General features: G+C 32.7%; 1 protein-coding gene across 1 annotated transcript in view; it reads left to right on the top strand.

Annotated features, from left to right (window-relative positions):
* The first annotated feature begins 1,092 nt into the window (after nucleotides 1–1,092).
* Nucleotides 1,093–26,828, top strand: part of LOC129221874 (innexin inx2-like) — a 28,994-nt gene continuing 3,258 nt past the window's right edge. The window contains exons 1-4 of the mRNA XM_054856241.1: nucleotides 1,093–1,331; nucleotides 12,201–12,392; nucleotides 20,491–20,746; nucleotides 25,613–25,701. Coding sequence (XP_054712216.1) covers nucleotides 1,135–1,331; nucleotides 12,201–12,392; nucleotides 20,491–20,746; nucleotides 25,613–25,701 — 734 coding nt within the window. The 5' untranslated portion in view covers nucleotides 1,093–1,134. The remainder of the gene's footprint in view (nucleotides 1,332–12,200; nucleotides 12,393–20,490; nucleotides 20,747–25,612; nucleotides 25,702–26,828) is intronic.

Here is a 26,828-nt window from a genome sequence, read left to right as displayed (position 1 = left end):
TTGAAATGTCCTTCTTGCTTAGGCGGCATATTTGTCCTTACCATTCCCCATACACTCCTAAACGATGGAACTGCATGAAATTATATTTCGCCTCACGCTTTGTGTTATGCATTATACAATGATAGATAGATAATGTAAACAACGACATTTTTTCTGCCCACGCGGACTCCGAAATGAAAATTTATAATTGTCCAATCAAAAGCTAGACGTATATACATCACCCAGCCCCCTACTTCCTAGCGAGCACTGAGATCAAGATGCACTGACTCAAGTTCCATCAAGTGTCCGCTTTTGAGGTCATAAAGCCTGATAGCGAGCTTTTTTAACACTTGCGCGGCCAGTAACAAGGTCAAAAAAACCGCCGAAAAAAAGCCGGTTGCATGCGATAACGCAGTTTCTCTGAAACAAGTTGCGGGCAGACGCATCACGTGATCCATTGGATGTCTTCGGGCCGATCAAGTTTTGTGTCACCCCCCTTTCGGTACAAGCGTTCTTACACAACTCGCGAGCTTTTGAGTTGGGCTTGAGAAAAACGTTCTTTTGGAATGAGTGCGGCGGGCTCGTTTGGTAGGGAAATGTGAATTTCCCTGCTTTTTGTTTACAGTTCCTACAAGGAGACATTGTGCGAAAGTGGTACTTTTGATCTTTGGGATACGCCCGAAATTTGTGTAAACCAAATTTTTAATTTATGCAAAAAAATACTGAATTGTGAATATTTGTGTTCCTGCGACTTCAGTTCGACTGAGAGTGTGCTCTAGTTAGAGCAAAACAGAATTGTGAGATCATAACTGAGCTCTTTCGACTTCATTCCGACTGAAAATCTCTGCCGATTACCGTGGGAGAAAAACGAACATCGGACCAAAATTTGAGTTCTTACGACTTCATTTCGACTGAAAATCTGTGTTGTTAAAATTATTTTCTTATAGATTGTCCAAGAACCTAGCTTTTTGCTCTACAAAGGTGTCTTCCAAAATACAATTGTTGTGCCTATTTTACAAAGTATATGAGGATACGCGATACTTTTTTCAATTGCTCACACTACCTGTTATCACCAGTATTCACTTAAAGGGAATATATTCTTCATACTAGAAATATCATACATTCTTTCCACGCTTCGTCGATAGCTTTTCAGTCATGATAGAGGTATTCGGACCCCTCAAGGGGTTGCTCAAACTCGGATCCATCGCTTCCACAAAAATCGACAATGCGGTGTTCCAGCTCCATTACAAAGTGACCGCCCCCATTCTCATCGTTTTCAGCCTGCTCGTGACCAGCAAACAGCACATCGGGGACCCCATCGAATGCATCTCCAAGGATGACATCCCCGAAAAGTAAGCACATCATTATACAGTACTAAAAGACCAGATATCATTAGTAGTAATTTAGTAATTTACTTGGTTTATCCCCAGTTTCGTCGACACATTTCAAATTTCCTCGCCACCTTTAGTTTATCAAAAGGTGTGATTGAAACTGAAAAACGAGGGGGGGGGGGGGCGTGTCTTTGAAACTGGGGGGGGGGGGACACCATTTACTTCGCTCTTGTTTTCAATACACTGGTTTTTCTTTAGAATGATGATAAGTTTTCTTATGACGCTTTTTTTTCATAAATTAGTTTATAATTGGTGACGTAAAAATATGAAGTGTGAAGAAAATGAATTTCAACCATTATAGACACCAATGCATCAATGGTAAAAACATCAATATTTAAAGAAAGACACTGAAAAGTTCTTAAACTTCTACATCGGTGTTCCATTCTTACAATAAGAAAAAAAATATGAAGAAAAGAAAAAGAAATAATGAAGAAAATAAAAACTATTAAACTGAGAAAAAAATGCTAAAATGCTATCATTGCTTAGCAAGTTGGCTGAAGACAATTTAAAAACAGCAGGCACGTCGTGTCGTTACAAAATTTCTTGTTCAACTTAAAATTGTTAACAAAATGATCTACTAGATTTAAACATCTTAAGCCTTAATAAAGAAGAAAAAACAACGTCAAAGAAGCACAAATTGCAGATTTCTGCAGACGCGTGTTTCGGCGTTATAGGGAACGCCTTTTTCAATGCAAAAAAAAAAAAAAAAAAAAACTGTTTTCTTCTTTTCAGGAAGAGAACCATGAGTTTGAAATTCGAATGCGTCAAAATCATAACGATCTTTATTAACTTCTTATCTATTTTTTTAAACTATTTTTTTTATCCAGTTCTCGTTTATTCATCCCTCTATTTTCAGCTCGAAATTCTCTTTCGTTTTTCTTTCATGTCAGTTTCAAAAAATCGTTAGCAATAGGCTGAAAATTTAAAAAAATCAAGCAGTACGGGAAAATATTTTTGCTACATGTATGACTAACTACCAGAATAACAAGACAATGATGAGTAGTATTTTTTGAAAAATTGATTTCATAAAATTTCGCATCATAAAGTTTTTTACTGATTCAACGTGATTTTTCATTGTCTCATTGATTCAAGTTCCATTTTTTTTTCTTGTTACATCAGTTCGTAAAAATATATTTGGCTTTTTAGAAATGTGTGCTAAAAGAATATTAGCAGCTATAATTCACCATTTATTTCATAAATTATGTTCTGTGCAAGTTCGTTATCGAGCTAAACTATTAACTTCAATTAAAAAACTTCATAAAACCATAAGAGAACAACAGGACCAAGTTTTTATTTTCAAATAATAGAACTCCATGAAAATATACTCATAAAAAGTAAAGAAATTTTTCAAAACTAACTTAATTTCTGAATTTTAATTATATTGATTTAATTAAAATCGAAAGTGCGTTAGATTGCCCTGCCAAAAATTAGTTTTAAAGAGCTGCGCTTTCTAACTTATTGAAAAGCATTTTTACATATTTTTTTGTTTGTAAAAGTTTTCTGGTAAAAAGATTCATGGTTAAAAATTACGAAAATCGGATGTATATACGTTTAACAGAAATAAATTGATTATCGTTTACTTAACAGGTAATAATTTTCTTTTTATTAAGGCTACACAGACCCCTATTTTCAAAAATATTTTTTTGGAAACAGGAGTATTAAAAGTAATTTATAGATTGTCTTTAGCTTATAATTTTAAACAGATCCTGAAAAAAAAAAACGCAAGTTCGGCCAGATGTTATTTAACTCTTTTTAAAAATTAACCTTTTGAAGTTTTTTAAAAACATTTATAAAATACTGAAATTTCGATGTTGTTTCTTTCAAAATTTGAAGTGATTTATGTCTCTTGAGTTATTAATATCAAAAGTTAGAATGAAGTTTAAAGTTTGACTCTTTGCTAAATAAAAAAAAATGCAGACAAACCTCGAAAAAGCAAAAAAAATCCATTCAAATTAACTTCAAATTAACTCGAATCAAAAAAAACTTCACATTCATATCTGACTTGAATCTATACTAACTATCTGTTGTGCACACATACAAAAAACTTCGAGATTATTTTCCGTAGTAAAAAAAAAAAAAAAAAAAAAAGCCTTTAACATTAGTTAAACATTTGGATCAACAAAATCAAAAATTTGAGACACACATATTTAAAGGTTGCAATGACATGACACTATTACTAATAATGCTTGTAAGGTTCTAGTTTTGTGCCTTTTCATTTCCCACTTTTTAAAATTCAAGAAAACACCATTTTGAATCTGGTAGTCCTGGCCCCACAATGTAGTCCCGTAAAAATTTTTAGGTCCAGAGATTTTCTCTTTAGAATCTTGATCTGTAGGTGTTCTAATGTGAGAATATCTTGGGTAGACATGTTGAATCCTGCGCGAAATAATTTTACAGGACATCAAAGATAGCGGCCATTTTGGTTCACTTGCTCATTACGTTTTTCGCAACGGGCGTACCAACAAATTTATTTTTAGTTTTGAACTGCAGTTTTTGGAGTTAAGGAAGTCAATTAATGTATTAATTATGTCATAAAAGCCGCTCTAGCTGTTTCCACAATTTTACGTGGAGATATCTCCGACATTTGTTGTTGAATATTCTGGTTACTAAAAAGGGTACAAAAATTAATAAATAATTTAAAATGCTCATTTTAAACTCCTGTTTATCACATACATGTTTCTTCAACAACACAATAAACGAAAAATACAAGATTAGTTACTTTTAAAAAAGGTTACGATCTGTTTTTGCATTGCATGTTATTGAACTACGACGGACGTCTGTATCATTTGATGCCGCAGCCACTCCTTTTGAGCAATTTTTATCAGCCCAGTCTATGTGTGGAAAAATTCGTAGATCTGCATCTTCTCTTGAGTTATTCTAATTAAGCTCTTCAATGATGTGTCTCAAATCTCCTATGAAAAGTATTGCAGATTGCTTCTTCATTAACTGTTAAACCACTAGCAATAGCTGAAAATGTAGCATTTTTGGACATTTCTTCTATTTCCTTGCGTGCTAGTTACTGTAAATTTTCCTTATTTGATACTGAAGACCAGAATTGTTCTACCTGCATCGGTACTAGTGTTTTTCTGTCAATTACAGCAATGTTTATTCTGCCCTTAGTTGATTCTCTTCTCATCTTTTCGGATTATTTCACAACATGCTGCAAATAACTATCGAACACAGGATGAAGTTCATGAAAAGAGCATACAAGAATGAATCCATGCAGAACATTGCTGATAACTTCGCCAAAAATTTTCTTTATTTAGCGGACTTGTGGCATGAAATATATAACGAAGGCAGTTTTTATTTGGGATACTTTGCTAAATAAAAAATGTTCTGGGAACGGATATTTCTGCAATCTAGCTTGGTAGGTGAATCACCACCACCAGGGGCGTGCACAGGGGAGGGGGGGGGGAGAAGAGAAAATTGTTGGCCCGGGCCTGAGCCTGAAGGGGGCCTATTGTTTTTAAAACTAGGGATGAAATATGTGCTTAAACAATATGGAAGGGCGGCCGAAACATTTGTGGGCATTTGTGAAGGGCCCCAAATTTTCTGTGCACGCCCCTGACCATCGCATAATGTGTTCGTTGGAAACAAGCCATGAGCTAAAATATTTTTAATGCATTCTCCCCTTTCTTTCGCTATTTCCATGTCTCTGTACCCCTGTTAAAGTTGATTCTTTCCCATTAGTTTAGAAGTGATATTTTATGAAGAACTGTGTGCCTCAAAGCATGGTAGGTTGACTTTGGAAAGTAAATCAGACAATTTTTGAAACAAAATGTATCCGGTCTGAACTGGCGGTACGGTTCTGATCAATGATTCATGATATTCATGATACTGAGAAGGCGAATCATGACACTACCATTCACAAGTTGTTTAGTGAGAAAGTTGTAAAGTTGCTCTGTTTCAGAAATATGATAGGGATTTACATGTTGATAGATAAAATCAACAAGTCTTTTGACATTTTCATCAAAATACTGGCTACGATTGCTTATAAAAATAAAGATGCGGGACACTCTCACAGTGATCCATTAAATGAGAACTAGTAAGACCACGAAACACATTGCATATCATTAAAATTTCATAATACTCTAAATGCCACTCCGGCAACTTTTTCTCGTCTGCCCTGCAATTTCTCCGGCACTTTTCTGTGACCGTTGAATCGTTTGTTCCAATTTCATTCTGGCTTCACAGCATTGAATTTTAACAACAAATTTACCTTGAATGAATTTTTCTTACAGGTAGGGACACTCATTTTCTAGCGCCCTTATCCTCTCTACGTACCATGTTTCATATAGTAAATAAATGATGCAATCAAATACACGAAAGACTGGAAACAGTAATTCAACAGTTTGAACGTATGATTTGTAATTTTCTTCGCGATCAGCAATAATCAAGTGTTTTACAAGTGATACCAGTGAACGAAACACTTCCCAACCCTTGCACAGTTCTGATTTGTCACTACATCCTTTAACAAAAACTCAATCTCAGTTTTCAAGCTTTCAATATTTGTGCGTAGCGATTGAATCATCATTGTCTTTTCGTATCATTGACTTTTTTCCTCATCTTTTGAACCAAGAGCATCCTGAACCATCTTTACTCGCTTAGCAGAACTTCTCTTGTAGTCTAAACTCAACATCTTATAATGATTTTCTCAAGATTCTCAATGATTTTCTGCAGTCTTCACATCTTCTTGTGAGCTAAAAGCAGCAGCAAGTACTTTTGGAGATAAATGACTGAAAAAAAAACCAACAAAAGTGCATTCTTTCTTTAGGAAGCACAGAAAAGAATCCTTTCATTATACGTTGTTACGAGAAATAGTTTTGTTTCATTAATAAAAACCAATGCATTTTCATCTACATTGAGCATTGAGCATCAACTCTTTTATTTCTGAAAGAATAAATCCATGCCCAGCATTTAATAGAGTTTTTAATATTTCATTTGCCTTTTTAAACAGTTCAAATTTTGAGGATAGATGTTGCGCAGACTGTGTATTGGTTTCTCACTCATATTTTCGAATATAAGAACTTATACAGCTTGGATTTGCATATGAATTCGCAGCAGAAACATTCATATCGCTGTTAAGATCTGCTACTCTGTCAAAAACTTCGTCTTCATTTGGACCTCCTTCAGCACTTTCTGATTTTTCTAAAACATTGTTTTCACTTTCAAAATAACTTGTCTGTGCATTTTTTTCTACCATTTTTTTAGCGTTTTTCCTCTTGTGTATTTCTTATAGCACTAGTTGCTGCAATGACACACTATATTTTCTTGCCGCGTTTTTCAATATTGCGTCTTTGCGTATTTCAGCAGCTTCCCGAACTTGTTTTTGTCGAAGAACATAATTTTTCTCTTGATTCCTTTTTACAAACTACATATTCGTTTGTTAAAACTGTCTTCAAGATGTCTTCAATTGCCTACCAAAACTTTCTGAACTCGGTTTAGAAATATCAGCCATTGCTAAAATAGTTATTGTCACAGAAAAACATGAAACAAAAAGTTTTTGGAACTGTGGAATATTTTTACTCGAAAACAATTACTTTGATAGCAGACGATAAATAACCTTGAACAGCGTGGAGCGACCGGGGGGGGGGGGGGAATCCCTATAGCTACTGGTTTTAACATGAATGCAAATTTTAATACAGTAGCTTATGCATATGAAAGGGCTGTTTTGATCAAAAAATCTCCTTTATAATGTATTTTTGATCAAAAAATCCCCTTCGTAAGGTATTTTTGATCAAAAAATCTCCTTCAGAAGGTTTTTTCATCAAAAAACCCCCTTCAGAAGGTATTTTTGACCAAAAAACCCCCTACAGAAGATATTGCTGGCTGCGCTGGTGACCTTGAAAAATATTGATTTACACAAAGGGTTTTACACTTTGAAATCGCTTGGTTTCATTAAGAGTTATTAATTTTTGTACACTTTTAAGTAACTAGAATGTTAAACAAAAAACGTCAGAGATACCTCACGTAAAAATTGTGGAAAAAGTCAGAGCGGTTTTTATGACATAACTATTACATTAATTGACTTTCTAAGGCCCAAAAATTTCAGTTCAAAACTAAAAATAAAATTTATAGGTACGCACGTTGCGAAAAACCTAATGAGCAAGTGAACCAAAATGGCCGCCATCTTTGATGGCCTGTAAAATTATTTCGCGCAGGATTCAACATGTCTACCCAAGATATTCTCACATTAGAACACCTACAGATCAAGATTCTAAAGAGAAAATCTCTGGACCTAAAAATTTTTACGGGCATACATTGTGGGGCCTGGAATATGGGTGATAAAATATATTTCCTTGCGCAAAATATCAAGTTTTCGCAATATTTCGCAATATCGATGCTCACCGTCTACTCTCAGCTGTCAAGTATTTCGTCTCACGAAACTTCGAATGCCTCTAATTTTAATTAAGGCAGCGGGAATTAAAGGGATCTAAGTTCCAAAATTAAAAAAAAATGGCAGGGCTGGAAAATCTGCGCCAATCGCACCAAACTATGTTCAATTTATGATACAAAACGGCCAAATTCGCGTTTTTTGTGCCAAACTGCGCCAAAAATGCGATTTTATTATCTAAAACTATCTACAACAAGAAAAAAAAACAGTTGCATTCAATTTTTGTCAGAAAAAGCTAAAAGGAGGAAGTAAGTAAAAGAAAGCATAAATAATTCTTAATAATCGCCGAAAATTGCGTACTGTGCTTCAAGCTTCAATCCTTTTGCATCCTGTAAATTTTGAATCATTTTGAAAAAAAATGGAAGTTATTTTAACTTATCTCACTTTAAATTGGCCTATTTTTTTTCTTATTTGAATAATTATTTCGTGTTTTGAATGAAATTACGATGCACTTGTAGTTAATTAGTATACGTGCAGAAAAAGTGTCGTAAAAGTTCATAAAAATTTATTTTTTTTTTGTTCAAATTGCATTTAAGCAGTTTAATCTCTACAACACATACATTCACCCATTTCTTTGAAAATATTTTTTGAAAAGTAGTTTTTTATTCTACTCCTACAAATGCATAATCTACTCGCTGCCATGCATACCTCCATATATATATTTTTTTAAATTATAAAACAAATGTTGTTTATTTAACACATTATCCACCGGTTACTACTGATGTTTATTTTTTTACTTTTAATACTTGAATTAATAGGTCTCCCTTACACTGAGGAATAAAATCCTGAAAAGAAAACATACGAAAAAAGACACACGAAACACACACACACACACACAAAAGACATTCGAAACAGCAATATGGAAAAAGTAAAAAAGTAAGTAAAAGACATACGAAACAGCAATATGGGATCCACATTTTTTTTTCAGCCAATAAAATGCTACTTCTGAAAATGAGCTGATTAAGAAAAGTTTCTCTGGTACCATGAGCTGACCAGAGATTTCTTAATGAGCTGATTAAGAAAACTTTCTCTGGTGCCTGGTGCTCGAACTAATCGAAAGTAACGCATTGACATTGAGTGAAGTTAAATATAATGCAGATATGTGGTCACGATAGGTAATGTGTAAATCCACATACGAAACAGCAATATGGGATCCACATTTTTTTTTTCAGCCAATAAAATGCTACTTCTGAAAATGAGCTAATTTATGAGTTAAAAATAATGTTCAATTATGGCCTGAAAAGAATCAATGAGCTCTCCTTTTATACAAAGGCTTCCTCTTTTTTTTTACAGATTTTTAAAATCTTTAAGGGACTATGTTCTGAAAAAGTCTTAAGTTTGAAGAATTTTTATTTTATTTTCAAGATTTTATTCCTCAGTGTAAGGGAGACCTATTAATTTAAGTATTAAAAGTAAAATTTCAGATATTGATACAAGATGAGAAAATTTGAACAAGGTCTATAAGTTCGGTTGTGAGTGAATAACTTATCAATGTAATGGTTCTAAATTATATTCATATAATGTTGAGGCATAAAAACTTTTATTTCTTCTTAGTAAATCTTAAATTCCTACATTTTTTTTAAAACTTCATTTTATTTATCAAGCCGTTGAAAACATGTTTTTTGCACCCAAAAACTTTAAAAGTTTTTTAACAAAAGTAAAATAGAATCTCACATCTTTATAATAGCATCTCATCCTCACCCTGTTTTTTTTTTTTTTTTTTTTCGAAAAATTATAAATTGTTTATAAATATTTTACAGTTTTTCCCCCTCAAGCTTTGAGTGTAATAAATGTACCAAAGGCATTTTAAATTTAAATGCTATAGTTATCTATATCATGTGAGGCTATAAATAAAAAGATGATAAATGTTTGCAGCAAATACTATGAAGCAGCAAAAGTAAGATTATAAATAGGAATTACTATACTTAATCGCACATTTACCAAAATTAGTTTTTACACTCTTTTTAAATGACAACATTGCTACTAAATTTGCTTTTAAAAATTATTTATGTACTTTTTTACTACAAATGTTTTGTATTAGCTTCCAACTGTGTACTGATTTTGTACAAAATTAAACATTCTGTTAAAAAAACATGAATTCAACTGATACAAAACTGATCATTCTGATACAAAACGGCGTTTTTACTAATACAAAACCTTTCGTTCCGATACGAAATTGACATTTTTGCTGATACAAAGCTGATACAGAAATAAATTTTTGATTTTTCACCCCTGAAATGGAGATAACCAGTGGAAGTAGTAGGAGTTTTTCTCTTCTGTTTTGAGGCAAGAGATAGAATTATATATATATATATATATATATATATATATATATATATATATATATATATATATATATATATATATATATATATATATACAGTCGGACCTCCGTATATCGAAGTAGCAAATTGCCGGAAAAAAATTCGATATATAGAAATTTCGATATATAGAAACAATCTGTTTTTATCACAAAAATCTCCTAAAACATTAAAATTAAAGCTAATTTTCTTGTATGAAACCCAATTTCTAATTTATACGAGCATCGGATTAAACGAAACTTAAGAATTAAAAAATTAACAGAAATTACACTTTTGCGTCTTCATACATCTTCATTCTTCGGCATTTCAACTTGATCCGCAACATCAGAGTATTTTCGTTTTGACAATGTAATCGAGAGAAAATTGAAAAATCAATCTACTTAACCTGAATGATTTTTACTGAAGCTAAAAAGATTAAAAATGATAATCAACAGACAAAAGGGATAACTTGAAACTGATTTTACAGTGTTAATGGTTACAACTAAGATTTGAAATGAACTTGACGGAATTTATGAACTCCAGAACGGAACAACGACCTATCTTCACACCCCTCAACCCCGCACAGATTCCTTGCGAGTTTCATAGCAACCTTTAGTGAACATAATTTTCTCCCCTAACCTTCATTTTTCATGAGACAAACAGTCTAAAGTAGAAAAAAAAATCTACGAATGTCTCGAGAAAAATTTCGATATATAGAGAATTTTTCGATATATAGAAACAAATTTTCTATGTAATGAACATGGAAATGTGCTGGGATTTCGATATATAGAAAATTTCGATATGTGGAAGTTCGATATATGGAGGTCCGACTGTATATATATATATATATATATATATATATATATATATATATATATATATATATATATATATATATATAGTAGCCCTGGCAGGTGTTGCTATGCAGCATCATTTAGAAAAAAAAATCAAAAAAGAAAATTAATTTGAATTTTGACATCCTGAATTCAAATTATGTTTTTCGCAATCACGAGTGTGTGTATGTAGGCGTGTGTGTTTGTGTGTGGGGGTATGTGTTTGTGTGTAGGGGTTATGTGTATGTGTGTGTAGGCATGTGTGTTTGTATCTGTGTGCTGGCATAAGTGTGTGGGTAGTTGTGTGTATGAATGTGTGTGTGGGGGCTATGTATATGTGTGTGTAGGCATATGTGTTTGTGTCTGCGTGCAGCATGAATGTGTGGTTAGTTGTGTGTATGTGTGTGTATGTGTTTGTTTGTGTTTGTTTGTGTGTGTGTAAGTATGTGTGTAGTTGTGTATGTATGCGCGTGTGTGTAGGACATGGATGCAACCTGGAGACGGCTTTCGCTATAGCAGCAGCATCGTGAGGAGCCCGTCGACGGTGATGATGCGGAGGGTGGCGGTGGGAAAAATCAAAGGAACGTCAAAAACAGTCAAGTGAGAACAATAAGCAATCGTGATTGCTAAAATAAAGGCTTACCAAGAATCTGACTGCAAACGTGTTTTACTCAAAATTTAAAAAGTCCGTTAACCCTTGCTTCTCACTGCCTCAATTGAATTTTTGATCTAAAGTTAAAAATTATGATTTTTTATCATACGATCAAACGAAAAGAATTAATAGAAAAAATTATTATTTTTGTTTTTATATTTATTTATTTATTTTTTGCCATTTTCTGGACGCTTTGAAAGAGATTTTTCTTTTGTATTATGTGTTTTACAACTTAACAGGTGTATTAGAAACTGAGATATAGTTGATGATTTTTTTTTATTTTAATTTAATCAATTTCTCACTGCGCATGTACGAAAGATAGAAATTGATAACTTTCAAAATTTCGTAGACAAGTAGAAGTGACAACTTATTTTTAAACAATCCAGTTTGATAACTTAAAATTGAAAAATAAAAAATCGTCCATCTAATAAGTTGTATTCTGATGAGCTTCGGAAATGCGATGAATGATAATGAATGCTTCACAAAAGAACTGTAAGAATTTTTGGTTTTCATGATTTTTTCATGCTTAAATGCAATACAAAAAGTTTCAAATTCTTTTTCGGAATTAAAAGAAATGTGGGCCAATAAGGATTGAAACAAATTTCGCTCCAGTTATTCACTGGTTACTAATTTCTGTTAATTGTTTCTCAGGGTTTTGAACACCTACTGCTGGATCCATGCCACCTTCAGCGTTGAAAACGCCTGGGAGAAGGAAATTGGCAAGGAGATCGCTTATCCCGGCGTCGATAAGTACAAAGAAGGAGATTCCAGGGTCTTCCACGCCTACTATCAGTGGGTCTGCTTCGTGCTATTCCTGCAGGCTTTGCTCTTCTGCATCCCGAGGTAATTTGGTTCTTTCGACGCCTCTTACATTTGACAATTGCCAGGAGACCACAAACACTTTTAAATACGTAGCTATAGAAAGATCATAGTAAAATGTGCTTCTGGTCGCTCAAATTATTTGCCCTCGTGTCCCAGTTATCAAAATATGAGAAAAGTAAGAAATTCGAGAAAAGTCACCAAATCTAGCGAGTTTTGGTGAGAAACGGATGACATCTTTTATACGTTTTGCAGATGGACGTCCTACCACACGCAGAGGGTGAAATCGTTTGATGCTTTAAATTTCTTGCCAAGTCTTTTAAGTTTGGCGTTTTTCTTAAACCTTTGGCACATTTTAAGACTTTATATCGTGATATTGGATGCACGAGGGCAAATAATGTTTATGGTCGAGAAATGTCTCAATGTGCTACTTCGATCGCTGCCTATTTGAAATGTTCTCATTACTGTCCAATTCGTGTGGTTTCCTGATTGGAAACGAAAGAGAGTAAGTGACAAAATTGAGAATTTAGAGATCTAGTGTTAATGATAGGATAAACCGATTTGTTTTGTGGTGAAAGATGCCGATGGTACAATCCCTAACTGGCGTTGCTATCGACAGTGCTTTAGAAAAATGTTTGCGGTAAAGCAACTTTGTTTCCTTTAATCACATAGTTTTCAAATTTCATTTCACCCCCTTTGCTCCAAAATCACTCATAGATCATTTACATTGATCAGGCGTTTAACTAAAAATCGTTCTTTTGACACTTAAACCTCATGCATTTCACAATATCATATATATATATATATTAATTCATTAATGGACGTTTTTTTGATAATTGATTTTTAAATATGACTATAAAACATGAATTGCAGTTGTAAATATTGGGGAAATTAATTTCTCCTAGTCTTTTTTTTTTTTTTTTTTTTCGAGTCGTTGGAAGGTAAAGGAGTGAAACAATATCGTCTCTTTGATTTCCGCATTTTTTTTTTTTTTTTTGCAATGCTCTGAACTTTACGATTTATAATCTGAATGTCAGTGCTTTAACCCTTTTTCAGGGGCAGTGGTCGCGCTGTGAAACCACTAATTCATAATTTTTTTTCTCTGTTTTTTTCTGAGTTTTTTGAATAAAAACCGCTTGAGTCCTCTTCTTTTAAGTTCAATGAACAACATTAGATGGCAGACTAACAAAAAAAATATTTTTTCGTAGGCTCAATTTCTTGTTCAAATAATCAAACTTTCAATTTTTTGTTTACCCCAAAAATTGGAATTTTTTTCAGATTTTAAAATTTTTAATTAGCGTTGAAAGAGTAAATCATTTTTCTTCATTTTACCTGAGGTAGTTAATTATATTGTTCGAAAAGATTCAAATTCATTTTTACATGCATAAACATGTTTTTGTCCTTCCCCAGATGGGGGGTGTGAACAAATGAGGACACCACAACCAGCGAAAAAAATTCTAAAAAAAAAAAAAAAATAACTGAAAAATCTATGTCTAGACGATCAAATAAACCCACTTGTGGTGTTTTTTCTTAAGATTTCTCAAAAATTAATGACGCGCCCTTGAAAGGGTTAAATGATTTTTGGTTTCACTTCGTTTAAAATCTTAGTATTTAATGGTAACTTATTGTTATACATTTAGTAATTTTCGTTTCAAAGAGTTATTTGAAAGATGTTCAACTGTTGTCATTGCATTAACATAATTAATAAATAGTTATTGCCAACATAATTTTGTTATTAATTTAATAAACAAACAAATAAGAATATCAGTCTAGAACTAAACGAGTTGCCTGTATACCAACTTCGGTTTTCTAGTGTCATACCAATATTTTCTCCATTAGTAAGGGTTACTAATTATCTCAAACGTACCATTTTAACATTTAAAATTGATTTCAAGTAGCAATTTATACCTGTCTTTAAGAAAGTAAAAACATATAAAATAGATATCATATTCATTTCCCCGAATTTTTGGGGTTCATTTTTCAGTAAATATCAACCGTTAGTTAGTTTTCTATTAGGAGCAGTTTAAATTAAGCTATTTTGTATAGGATTGAAGCATGCGAAATCACAAGAGGTAAATTGAAGAGTAGAATTACAAAAAAATATTTGTCTTAAATTTTTCCTTTGAATCTGCATATGAGGCAAAGGGATGTCAGTGGACATTTTCAAGTTTCGAATAAAACGCGTACAAAGATAATGTCTTAGGTAGGCTTTCATTGAATTTTTTTCTAAATCATGCTGTATAACAGAACTTACCAGGGCTATTAGTACAATCTCTTGCCCCAAGACAGGAGAGGTTCCCCTACTATTTCTACAGGTTATCTCAAATTTTCAACTTTGCCACTTACATTCCTTTGCTTCGCACTGCCTCATATGTAAAAGATATATATAAAGTAAAAGTATCTTTCGTATAGTACAAAGGCAACTATCATATCTGTACTGCAGAGCGGGACCAGCGAAAGTCCAAAAAAATTGCTTTTTTTCAGTTTATTACTGCATTGTGTGTAAAAACCTTTTCCGCATCGACCCATATGAAATTTATTACTAAACAAAATCCTTTGTAATTATTTACTAGTGTTGAAAGAGCGCAAGTCCCATCCTTTGTAGGCACCAGGCAAACGTTTTACATCTCTCTTGTAAATTAGCGGTTATGTGACTTAGTTAGCTTGGCTTTGAGGTACAGATATTAGTTTTCATATTGAGAAAAAGATTTATTCGAGTGCAAAATAGAAACAAAATTATAAGTAGAAGTTAAAGGTACACTTATATCAAAAGTAAAATCTTTCGCAGCTTTTTCTTTCGCATGAAAAAGAAGAACATTTAGGAAGGAGTGGGAGAATATAATCACAAGCACTATTAAATTTCCGCGTTACTATGTTTTTGTGTTCAGGAAAGTTGAGATTGGGAAGCACTTTCTGTCTTAGACATAGGTTAAGATTGAGTCACATTGTAAGATGGGGAAAAAAACCATCATCATCACCATGAAACGAGCGGAAAATTATTATACCAATTATTAGTTCTTATCCATTTTACAATAATATATAGTCATCCTCAATCTCTATTTCTAAAGCTTGTAAAATTAGGTTCTCAACTCATAAATTAACTCAAAATGCGCATTACTATCGAGTTTTGGCTAAATATTGGCTAAATAAATAGTGCCATGGTGCACCGGAAAAAACTAATTGAAATGAAAAAAAAAAAAAAAAACGCATGTGTACTAGCATATTTAAAAGACAACTTCCGCACCTAGCACCGATTCTTTTTTCGAAACTTCGATTTATCTCTCCACTTTGTGCGTATTTGGTATTTTGCTTAATAACGGTCTACATACAAGATCATGCCATTTAAGTTCCCAGTAAAGACACTACACTCATACTGAGTTCTATCTAGTATTTTACTTCTTTTTTTTTTTTTTCGTTTTTCAACGACTCCGCCTTGTTTGCTTTAATTTTTCTAAAAATGAGTCATTGATTCCCTACTTTTTATGAACTACCACCCCTTAAGTTTAGGAAAGAGAAGTAATGAAGTTGACATTTATGTTTTGCTTAAACCAAAGACGCCTTTAGGTAAGAGATGTTTTAGGGGCGAAGGCGTTGGAAAAAAGAATAGAAGTCAGTAATAGGTGCAATAAAATAGATTCATACTTCCAAAATAATTGCTGCTTTGATTTCCTCCTAAATTCAAGAATCCAAATCAATGAGTTTTAAGCATTATTTCCATTGCTTTGTATTTTCTATTGTTTCTTTCCATTATGTTTTCCGTTTGTTTCTGAGGTAATCTTTCTGCAGTATATGATACTGTAACGATATATATGATACTGCAATGTAAATATACGGCTTGAGTTGAAGTTTGAAAAAATCGTTTTCTGCGTTAAAAACATCCTTTACATAAAGATTTGATCGTTATTTCACAAGAAATAATCATGAATGCGAAGGTGATACATCAAAAGTGGTAATTTATGTGTGTCTGTGACTGAGATCTCTTTATTTAAAAAAATAAAATTGTTTTTATTTCTCAAAGAAGTACATTTTTTACGTTTCTGTCACGAATCGCCTTTCTCGAATCACAAGAAAATAAAAACAAATTATATACTATATACACATAATTTTAGACTAACAATGATTCAGATAAACATTTAATGTTTTTCTAAAGTCGCAATGAAATTTCCTTCCATCTTATTGTTGATGGAATGCATGCATTTGCACTTCGGCACTCAAAATTTATTTTCTGGGAAGGGGGGGGGGGCTTATTTTAGTATAATTATTTTGAGAGTAACTCTTCAAGTTTTTAATCACGTTACAAAATATTTTTTTAGCCAGCCGCAATGAGTCTTATGCTTTGCTGATGAGGTAACTTTGTTGCATTTTAAGCAAAATGTTTAATCAAAGGAAGCAAGTTTTTTTTTTTTCAAATTTGAGTGAGTCTTTTATACGAATAAATGCAATCTTTTGACACAGCAAAGTGATCTGATTACCATCATCATAGGGATCTATCACATAGCCCATTAACTTTTTTGAGACTGGTTTTCAAGGATCGTGACCTTGAAAATAAAATAAAAGAAAAGAGAGATAGCAAGAAGCATTCTTGCATTCTCAATTTTATTTATGCACGAAACTGGATGTTTCCGGATTCGCTCCTTTAAACTGTTCAGACATGTGAAGAATTTTACATCTTTTTTTTTTCTTATTTTTTTTTCTTTTTTTTTTTCTTACTCATTTTTCTAAAGAAAAATGAGTGAAGATTAAAAGGGGATGGAAGTTCGTTATACAATTTTGATGCGTCAAAGGTAAAATTTCAACACAATCGCAAACGAAAGAAATGCAAATATTGGCAACATTAGGAGCTTGTTTGGCCAAAAAGGAGATGCCAAATTCAATGCCAGGTTCATCGATATTGGCGGTATTTGAGAGATGCCTATCGAATACTACTATGTAATTGACTATCTCTGTTAAGCTTTATTTTCTGCGTTGGTTCACAGCTCCGCAAGAATGCATAACTAAAGGAATGAATGTAATTAAATTACGAATTATTTTCACTTCACTAACATTTTACAGCAAAATTGGGCTTTATTATTCTTTCAAAATTAGTGCCACTATTTGTTGACAGTTTGCTTTTCTCGTATTGGAGGCTCATGATATGGATTGCTCCTTTTATCCATTGAACCGGACTGAAACAATGCTTTTTACTTTCTAAAACATAACCTTTTTTCCTCGAACTTGTACGCTCTATAATTAATATCACCATGTTTCTTTGAAGTTATAGTTTTTCAAAAATATCAGTCTTTCCTTTTAGATGTTTTATTCATACTCAAAAGAAAAAAAAAAGAACATTTCTACAGTCGACTCCCAGTTATCCGCCACAAACAGAAAGGCGGATAAGCTAAACTGGCGGAGAATAGAGAGGGTTATATTAATGAAGAAGTAGAAAATACTAAATGCCATTGACTCATTCTTCATAATAAATGTAATGCTATTGTAGGAATTCCCCCAATCAGAGATATACGAATTAGTAAGAGATTACGTGCACTCACTGACGCGCGCAAGCTATCGGCAGATCATTTTACAACGGTTTTTGTTGCATTAATTAATCAAGTAAGAAATTTAAATGCTATTAGTGCGACGGGTTATTCGAATGGCGGATTACGGGTCTCTACTGTATTTAATAAATACTATAATACGTGAAGCTATATCAATTATCAAAACAATTATATGCAAGCGCGATTTTAACACTGTAAAAGATGTTTAAAAATAAAGTATTAAAAAACTAAAACTTGATTCTTAAGCAGAGAAAAAGAAAACTAAAAACAATAGGCTAAAATAATTTTAGGTAAATTTGGTGTAAGAAATGCTGAAATTAGATTTTATTTATAGAAGAATCATACATCATTGTCATATCTGATAGTTTAAAGGTAAATAAGTAACGTTCAATGTGTGTAATAGATGTATTAATGAGTACGAAGAATATAAAATCCAAAAAAGTGCAAGAAAGAAAAAGGAACTATGAGAAGATAGAAGTAAATTAATAGAAAAAAAGTGCAAATATGGGTACCATCTTTTGCTTTTGACCTAAAGTTGTTTTCAGTTCAAAAATTCTAGATTTTTATCTTTTATTAACAACTATAACAATTTTTCTCAATGCGAGATGGAGAAACAATGATGAACATCAAATATTTCATTTAAAAAATGACAATTTACAAAAAAATTTTAAAACAACAACACAAAAAAGTGTGAAATGTAAATATAGGCCCCTTTCAAAATCACCAAAAGTTGTGTAAAAACATGATACAATTGTACGAAAAGATAGATAATTTATTGATTACAGGGGAAAAAAATATTTACTGAGATCGCAAACATAACTGGCTCTTTCAGTCCGACACAATCTAAATGTGCCCACATTTAACACATAACACCCACACTTTTCTCAGAGTGTCTTGAGAGAACTTTCCATCATGCAAACTACAAGTTGCATCGCTTGAGAAATATTGTTTTCTTTCTTTCTTTTTTTTTTTTAAAGACGTTTAATAACTATAGGCACTCTTTAAGTGGGGTCCCATATTTGCACCAACCCAGCCTAATAAAGATGGCCCCCTATCACTTGTAATGAAAAGCATGCATGACTAAAGGTGTGCTTCAAAAAGTAGCTTTGAATCTCCGCTTTTCGGATATCATGGCAAAATTGTTTTTAACTAAACATTAGAGCTAAAAAAGAAAACGATTTCACATACCTTTTAAAAGTTAGCTTTCCAGAACACTTATTTGCACAATATCTTAAGCTGCATACACTATACTTGAAAAATTGTTTCTAACTGCTCTCTGCTATTCTGATATTAGTAAATGCCTCAACTACAATCCTAGGTGCCTGTCGTGAGTAGGGGAATGTGGGGCAAAATGAGATGGTTAAGATGACTGAGTTTTTTCAAAATGAAGAAATCGGAAATTTGTTTTAATTATAGTGCATAAGGAAAGAACATTGTATTTTATAATAAAACTTGCGTTCAAACAGTATTTTTTATTTTTTGCAGTAAATTTGGGTCTTCAAAAAAAAAAAGTGGAAAATTTTCACCTTTTTTTTAAGGGGGAAAGTGAAAAATGATATATTTTTCGAATTAAATATTTTGTATTCGATTGTAAAACATAGTTTTGATCAAAAGAATCTGTAAATAAAAAGTTAAATAAATAATTGGAAACGATAATGAAACAAAAAACGAATAATTAAATGAATAAATCAATTGATGTATGAAGAAAAATAAATGAGCGAGTAAAAGAATGAATGAATAAAAAAATAAGTGAATGAGGGACATAAAATAAGTTAATAACTAAATGATAAATGCAAGTGAAGTAATTAATAAATGAAAACGTAAGTGATTTAGATTAAATGATTGAGTGAGTAAATGAAACAAACTATTTCACTTTGCCCCATCCACTATGCCTCGTATGCACTTGACTAATTGCACAATTTATTCAAAATACAAATAAGCTTAATATTAACTAAATTGTTGCTGCATTGAATATTAGGAGGTCTCAACTAATAATTCAAATGATAATAACAAAAACTTAATCATTTTATAGTAACAAAAATAATTTTTTACTTACAACAAAATATTACAATATGAGTATCAATTTTTTTAAATTGCCTGTATTACCGAAAGCTTTAATCTTCAGCGGTATTTTTTTTCCTGACTGGAATAGACTACATAGGGTACTTAAAATAATACCAGATAGGTGGAGCTAAAAGCAAAGAAAATATTTCACCATTTCACTCTGCCCCGATATTTCAATTTGCCCCATGTTCCCCTACTTCCCATAGCCACTAGGAAGAAATGCTCACATTTACTCCTGTGCCCGTTTTTACACCTTTTCCTCTCTTATTTTTACTTGCCGAAAAAGCAGATGATGATAATATTGCCAGAACACGCGATTTTTTTCTGTCGATAAATTTAGAACAAAAACGAATAAGAGGAGTGAACTCAAGCTGCGTATCAGTAAAAGCAATGAGTAATCTTTATTATTCAATGAGCTAACATCAAAACAATCACTTTGAAAAAATAGGAAATCACGAATCGTTTCTTCTAACACGCGTTCATGAATGCACGTACATTTCTTTTAAATAGTTCTTTTGCTTCAGATACTTCTGGAAATGCATGGAAAAAGGTAAAATCAAGTCCTTGGTGATGGACCTCCACAATCCCGTGCTGGACATGGAGGCGAAGAGTTCCAAAATCAATACTTTGGTTGACTACATGGTAAGAAATCTCAACAACAACGACAACTACTCCACTCTGTACATGATGAGCGAAGCGTTCAACGTCATCAACGTCATCGGACAAATGTACCTCATGGATACTTTCTTGGGTGGAGAGTTCTCATCGTATGGCGCACAGGTAAAACAAAAATAAAACTAATTAAAGTACTCTAATAGCAAAGTTTTTTTAATGGTTTTACCTTAAAGATGTTAGTATATTTTCACAACTGGGATAAAAATTCCTTTCTTTCTTAATTAATTTAATTTATCTCTCATTTAAATTTTACTATTTTACTTCGTAAATGGAAAATTCTACCTCTTTCTTTTGCTAGGTATAGAGTACTTTTTATGATCACTTCTTGGTTGTTAGGAAGTTACTAAGTATATGAAACATTGAAAAACAGTGAAAGGAAAATTCCTAATATGGTAGAAAAGCGATCATTGCCGGACGAATTTTTAACCTGATCCTTACCAGATGGGAAGATAGTTACTTCAATACTACCTGGCGGTGGTAAAGGTCATTTGTCTTTCCTAGTGTAGACAATTCTTATCGAAATTTCTTTCTACCTTCCTTAAGCCGGCTCAGGTTGATTGGCTTGGTAAATGTGCCCTAAGGTTTAGATACCCCAGAGACCCAAAACATCAAAAATACCAACACAGGTATCCTTCGTAGAACACGGTTAATTCGTATCTTGTAGTATTAGAACCGTGTTATGCGAGAGTTTTTTTATAAGTATTTTTGAGCAATCACGATTGCTTATTGTTCTCACTTGACTGTTTTTGACATTCCTTTGATTTTTCCCACCGCCACCCTCCGCACCATCACCGTCGACGGGCTCCTCATGATGCTGCACCTCTAGCGAAAGCCGTCTCCAGGTTGCATCCATGTCCTACACACACGCGCATACCTACACAACTACACACACGCACGCACGCACGCACACACAAACACATACACCTACACACACAAACACATACACACATACAAACACATATACACACGCATACATACAGACACCCACAAATACACACACAAAAACATACACACACATACACACAATTACCCACACATTCATGCCTGCACACAGACACAAACACATATGCCTACATACACATCCCCCCCACAGACACAAACACACATGCCTATACACACATACACATAGCCCGTACACACAAACACATACCCCCACACACAAACACGCATGCCTACACACATACACATAGCCCGTACACACAAACACATACCCCCCCACACAAACACACACGCCTACATACACACACTCGTGATTGCGAAAAACATAATTTGAATTCAAGATGTCAAAATTCAAATTAATTTTTTCTTAATTATTTTCAAACTAATTATTCATATCAGTTCAATATGGATCGTGTTGTATCGAAACTTGTTTTGTGTTACATCGAAACTGTGCTATACGAAACTTTGAAATAATGCAAATCAAGCAATGTGTACCGTGTGATATCGAAACCAAGTTTTAAGGTGCGGATTTTATAATCGCTGAAATTTTGTTTCGTTAAAACATACAAACAAAAACCGGGAACCAAAACATGCAACGGTCCTACTGATCAAAAATTAGATTTGTTATAAACGGTATAACTTAATTCTTTTACATACCTCAAATTAAAACTATTATGCACAACAAGAAAAAATTTTTCACTAAGAACGAAACACGTATTATCAGAAAGAAAATATGAACTTTTCTGTAGCAACAAAATTCATCTGAGCAACAACAGTGAAACAAAATGTTAAATAAATAGAATTATTCTATTCATTTCATTTCATATTTTTTTTCGGCTACATTTTTATATTTATTGTCTGCCAAATTTAGCCTATGTTCAATCCTAATATTATTTTCCTACAATGTATTGGAAATAAAATAATTTTCATCTTTTGGCTTTCAGAACACTGATGAGAAAAATAAAATTTTTGAAAGTTAAAAGTTAGTGTTTTACTAGCAAACTAAACTTTCGAACCAGAGACAGACACAACTTTTTGTATCAGTTACTTAAAAACAAAGAAAAAATCTTTTTAAAGGTAATATCATCCAGTTTTTTAACAGGATATTGAACAAAAATAAAATTCAATCTTTCAAAGTTAGTTTTATAACAAAACCGTGCAGTATTCAATTCAAGTTTTGCACCGTGTGATATCGGATCCGTGTTATAAAAGTCCCGAATTTCTCTCCGTGTAATATCGAACGGTGTTGCAGAAATACCGTGTTTTATGAGGGACGTCTGTACTTAATAAATTAGGCAGTGAGAAGCAAAGGAATGTAAGCGCCAAAATTTAAAAAAATGGAAGTAACTAGTACAAAGAGTATTGAAACTGTCCTCTGTTTTGGAGCAAGAGATACTATACTAGTGCTCCTGGTTGGTGCTGCTATACACAGCATGATTTATTAACTTTTCAATGACAGCCTACCGAGTACCGCAACTTTAGACGCGCTTTACTCAAAACTTTAAAATGTCCGCTAACATTCCTTTGCTTCTCACTGCCTCAACTGAGATATTAGGTAAATATTTCTTCACATTTACAAAAAAATAATTGAATAATCAGAAAAATGCGTCGTAACTCAATACATGATAAGCACATGGCAAAAATAACACTTTTTAGCGAAGTTTCAGTGACTTAAGGGGACGGTGGACCTTGAAAGCGTTTTCTTTTATTTATTAATTTTGAAATTTGAAACTGAGCATAAAAGTTAGTAAGTTTATTAGAAAGCAAAATATCAGGCAAAAAAATGCAACAAAATTAAAATTTGATTAAAATAAATTTTGAAATTTAAAATAAAAATTTTAAAATGCTCCACGCGACTCAATTTTTGCTTTTTTCTCAAACAATTTGCATTTTATCAGAGAACAGAACATTGCTAAGAATTTTGGGTATCCATTTAAGGATTGGTCCATTATTAACGGCACAGTATTTTTTTTTTTCGCGTAAAGCAATAGTTTTTGCTGCGAATATTACATAAAAATGAAAATTTTAATATTTTTAGCAACATAAAATTCTCTTAAACCTTAATGCATACCCAGTTTTATCAAACGACTACCAAAGTAGCATATTCTGAAATTTGAAGCCAATCGAACAAAAATTAAGTCGCATGGAGCTTTTTTCAATCTGTGTCAGCATCGAATTTTCCAGTCCGAGATAAATGACGTTTAAGTCGAATGTCACCTACATTTCATGATCTTCGTATTTTAATACCTCCCGAAAGATATTTTCACGGTGACTAAATATTTGACATTAATACCAATGTCAGAATTTATTGAAATTTATTTTACATGTTTGACACAGCCATTTTAATCGAAAACACGCTCTGTTTACTTTTTTTTTAAAACGCATATATCTTCGCGATAAAACATCAGATAAACGAGAGGTTTTTTTCATACGATTCAGCACACTTCATATATTGTTACTTCCACGGAATAAAAAAAATCATATTTTTGACCGATTTGAGCTATTTGGAAGGTCCACGGTCCCCTTAAGCATTTAACCACTACCAAATTAAAAGAAAACATATTTGGTCTTAATGATTCATAAAGAAGAATATTTCCTGTATTTCACAGCATATTATTTACGTGCAATGTTTGTATGCATTTTTCTATTAAGCAGAACTTATCTCACTGATTATATAATAATTTCATTGAAAAAATTCAACGTTTTTTATGATTTTTGCTTGCGGCGTTATAGTAGGTTTTCAATAAAATTCAGTACTTTCGTAAATATTCACAAAATATTTTAAAAAATAATAATGATATATAGAAGTTTTAAATGAACTTGTTGAACATTCAATGGTGAAAGTTCGGGTATTTGGATTAGACATTTGCATGTCAGCCCAATTAGACAAGTGCTCAATTTCATCTTGGAACACGAGTTTTAATTGCACATGCTGAGTAGGCCCTTTATGTTCTTTTTCCTTCATTCCTTCCTGAACACTTCGCTCTTACCTTTTCTATTACCCTTGGATATGGTATTTATTTTGAATAAGCAAAATTCAACAACTCAGTTTTTTCCACTTCTACCTGCACAGATCTGCAGTATAATAGTCAAGCATTTGTTACTATTATATTTTAGGGATGATAGCACATATGAGGCACATATAAGAAGCAAAGGGATGTAAATGCCAAAACTAAATATTTGGAGATAACCAGTCCAAAGATAGGTGAACCTTGGTCTTGGGGCAAGAGAGAGTACTAGTATCCCTGGTAGATGCTGATATACACCTTGATTTAGAAAAACTTTTCAATGAAAGCCTACCACGAACCGCAACTTCAAGCGCATTTTACTCAAAGCTTGAAAATGTCTACTTACATCCGGGTGCTTCTCACTGCCTCGTTTGAACTTATCATATGTTGCTCCTTACCTTAGGTTAGTATTTTCAAAGCTAAATATCAGGGAAGAAATTGCCAGTAGCGGCATTCGTGCAACAAACATTAAAACTAATTTTACACAGGTACTCTATATTAACAACAACAATGGTATCTTGACACAAAAACATTGATCTAACGTTCATGGGAAAAAATTGAATAGCTTTAATCATTACAAAATTATCACAAAGTTTTAACAAAATGTCTGTAGTAAACACGCTTAATCTTTTTAGAAATAAGTACACCTTAGGTCTTAAAGTAAGCTTAGTATTTCCATCTTTTAGAGAGAAATTGAGCAGTATGTGCGAGCTATAAAATGTTGAAAATAGAAACAGTGTTGCCAAAACTGTCCTTAAAAACTCACTGGGTAAGATGCGCAGGCTAGTTGTGTTTGCAGCAGACATGCAATTGTGTTGAAAAGCGAAACATTAAGACAAACAACTTTAAATAAAATCTGTGTTCTTCAGCAGTTTTACTTAAAAGTATTTCCGAAATGACATCGCATATTTATAAATTCAAATTAAATCCTGCTCGATAAAACTATGTTTTTCATTGAAGTTTTAACTCAAGTTTTGATTTTGAGCAGCATGAATTTCCTTTTCATTTTCAATATTTCCCACAGGTCATCAAATTTACAGAATGGGACTTTTCACTGCGCTACGACCCGATGATTCGAGTATTTCCACGTCTCGCAAAATGTACATTTCACAGGTAAGAGGAAAGTATATCATACATTAACAAACCTTTTTCTGTCCATCATATTCATTTTTTGAAAAGCTTATTAGTGTAAAGCGTTCACCGATTGAAAATTGGGGAACTCATTCTGGGAAATGAAGGTTATTATTTTTTTAAAAAAATATAACGAAGGTTAAAAAATATTTTCTTACATTAACAGAAAACAGTAACTACCTTCTTTACAACTTTAAAATACGAAAGATAAGGGAAAGGGAAAGAAAATAATTTTGAAAAAGTGAAAGAAAATAAAAACATAGCAGAATAAATAATTGAAACAAAGGACAAATAATAACTGGGAAGTATGTACAATAAAATATGAGTGTAAAATAAAGAGTACGAAGCCTGATGGAAACTGATTTCAAGCAAAAATACCTCCTGCGCATTACATAGTACATTTTGGGTGCATCCACTGCTTAAACATGTTCATTTACTTGGATGTTGCGTCACTTTTTATTTTAACGCACAAAAATCTGAAGAGAAAAAAGGGAAAGAGAGATAAAAGTTTCTCCCTCTTTTTTGAAATCAAATATGTATTTAAAAAAAATGTTTTTACGCTTATGCACTTAGAGCAGCAGTTTTTAATTATATCATGAACACCTAAAAATTAAATTTGCTGAACTGTGCATTGGTAAGGCAAGTGGCTCCCAACCTCTGAGAGATCATCCCCGCCAAAGGTTCGATTAGGTTCCTCAACTAGGCGATAAATTGGTGAGGGGCAATAGGGGCAATGAGTATATTAAAAAGCCAGCGAACATCGTAATTGAAAACGCATACAAAACCGATTTTTTAGAGCTCAGACAAGGAATTACAAGTAAAAAATGTATAAATTAAAGTTCAGGAGTTCGATTTTCACACCTCGGTTGAAGTTTAAGGAAGTGTTTCATCATTCGTCACAAAAACTAGGAACTAATTAATCCCTCTTTCTTTTTATCTGTCAACACGATACATATTAAACTGATATGAATTATTAGTTTGAAAATAATTAAAAAAATACTTATAAAAAAACTCTCGTATAACACGGTTCTGATACTGCAAGATACGATTAATATTTTAATCTCATTTGGGAGGGTTCGTTCTTGGGGCATCGTTCTTCCTAGCAGTTG

This window comes from Uloborus diversus, chromosome 5, assembly GCF_026930045.1.
Source record: "Uloborus diversus isolate 005 chromosome 5, Udiv.v.3.1, whole genome shotgun sequence".
Classification (NCBI taxonomy): Eukaryota; Metazoa; Arthropoda; class Arachnida; order Araneae; family Uloboridae; genus Uloborus; species Uloborus diversus.
This window is presented reverse-complemented; position numbering and strand designations above follow the sequence as displayed.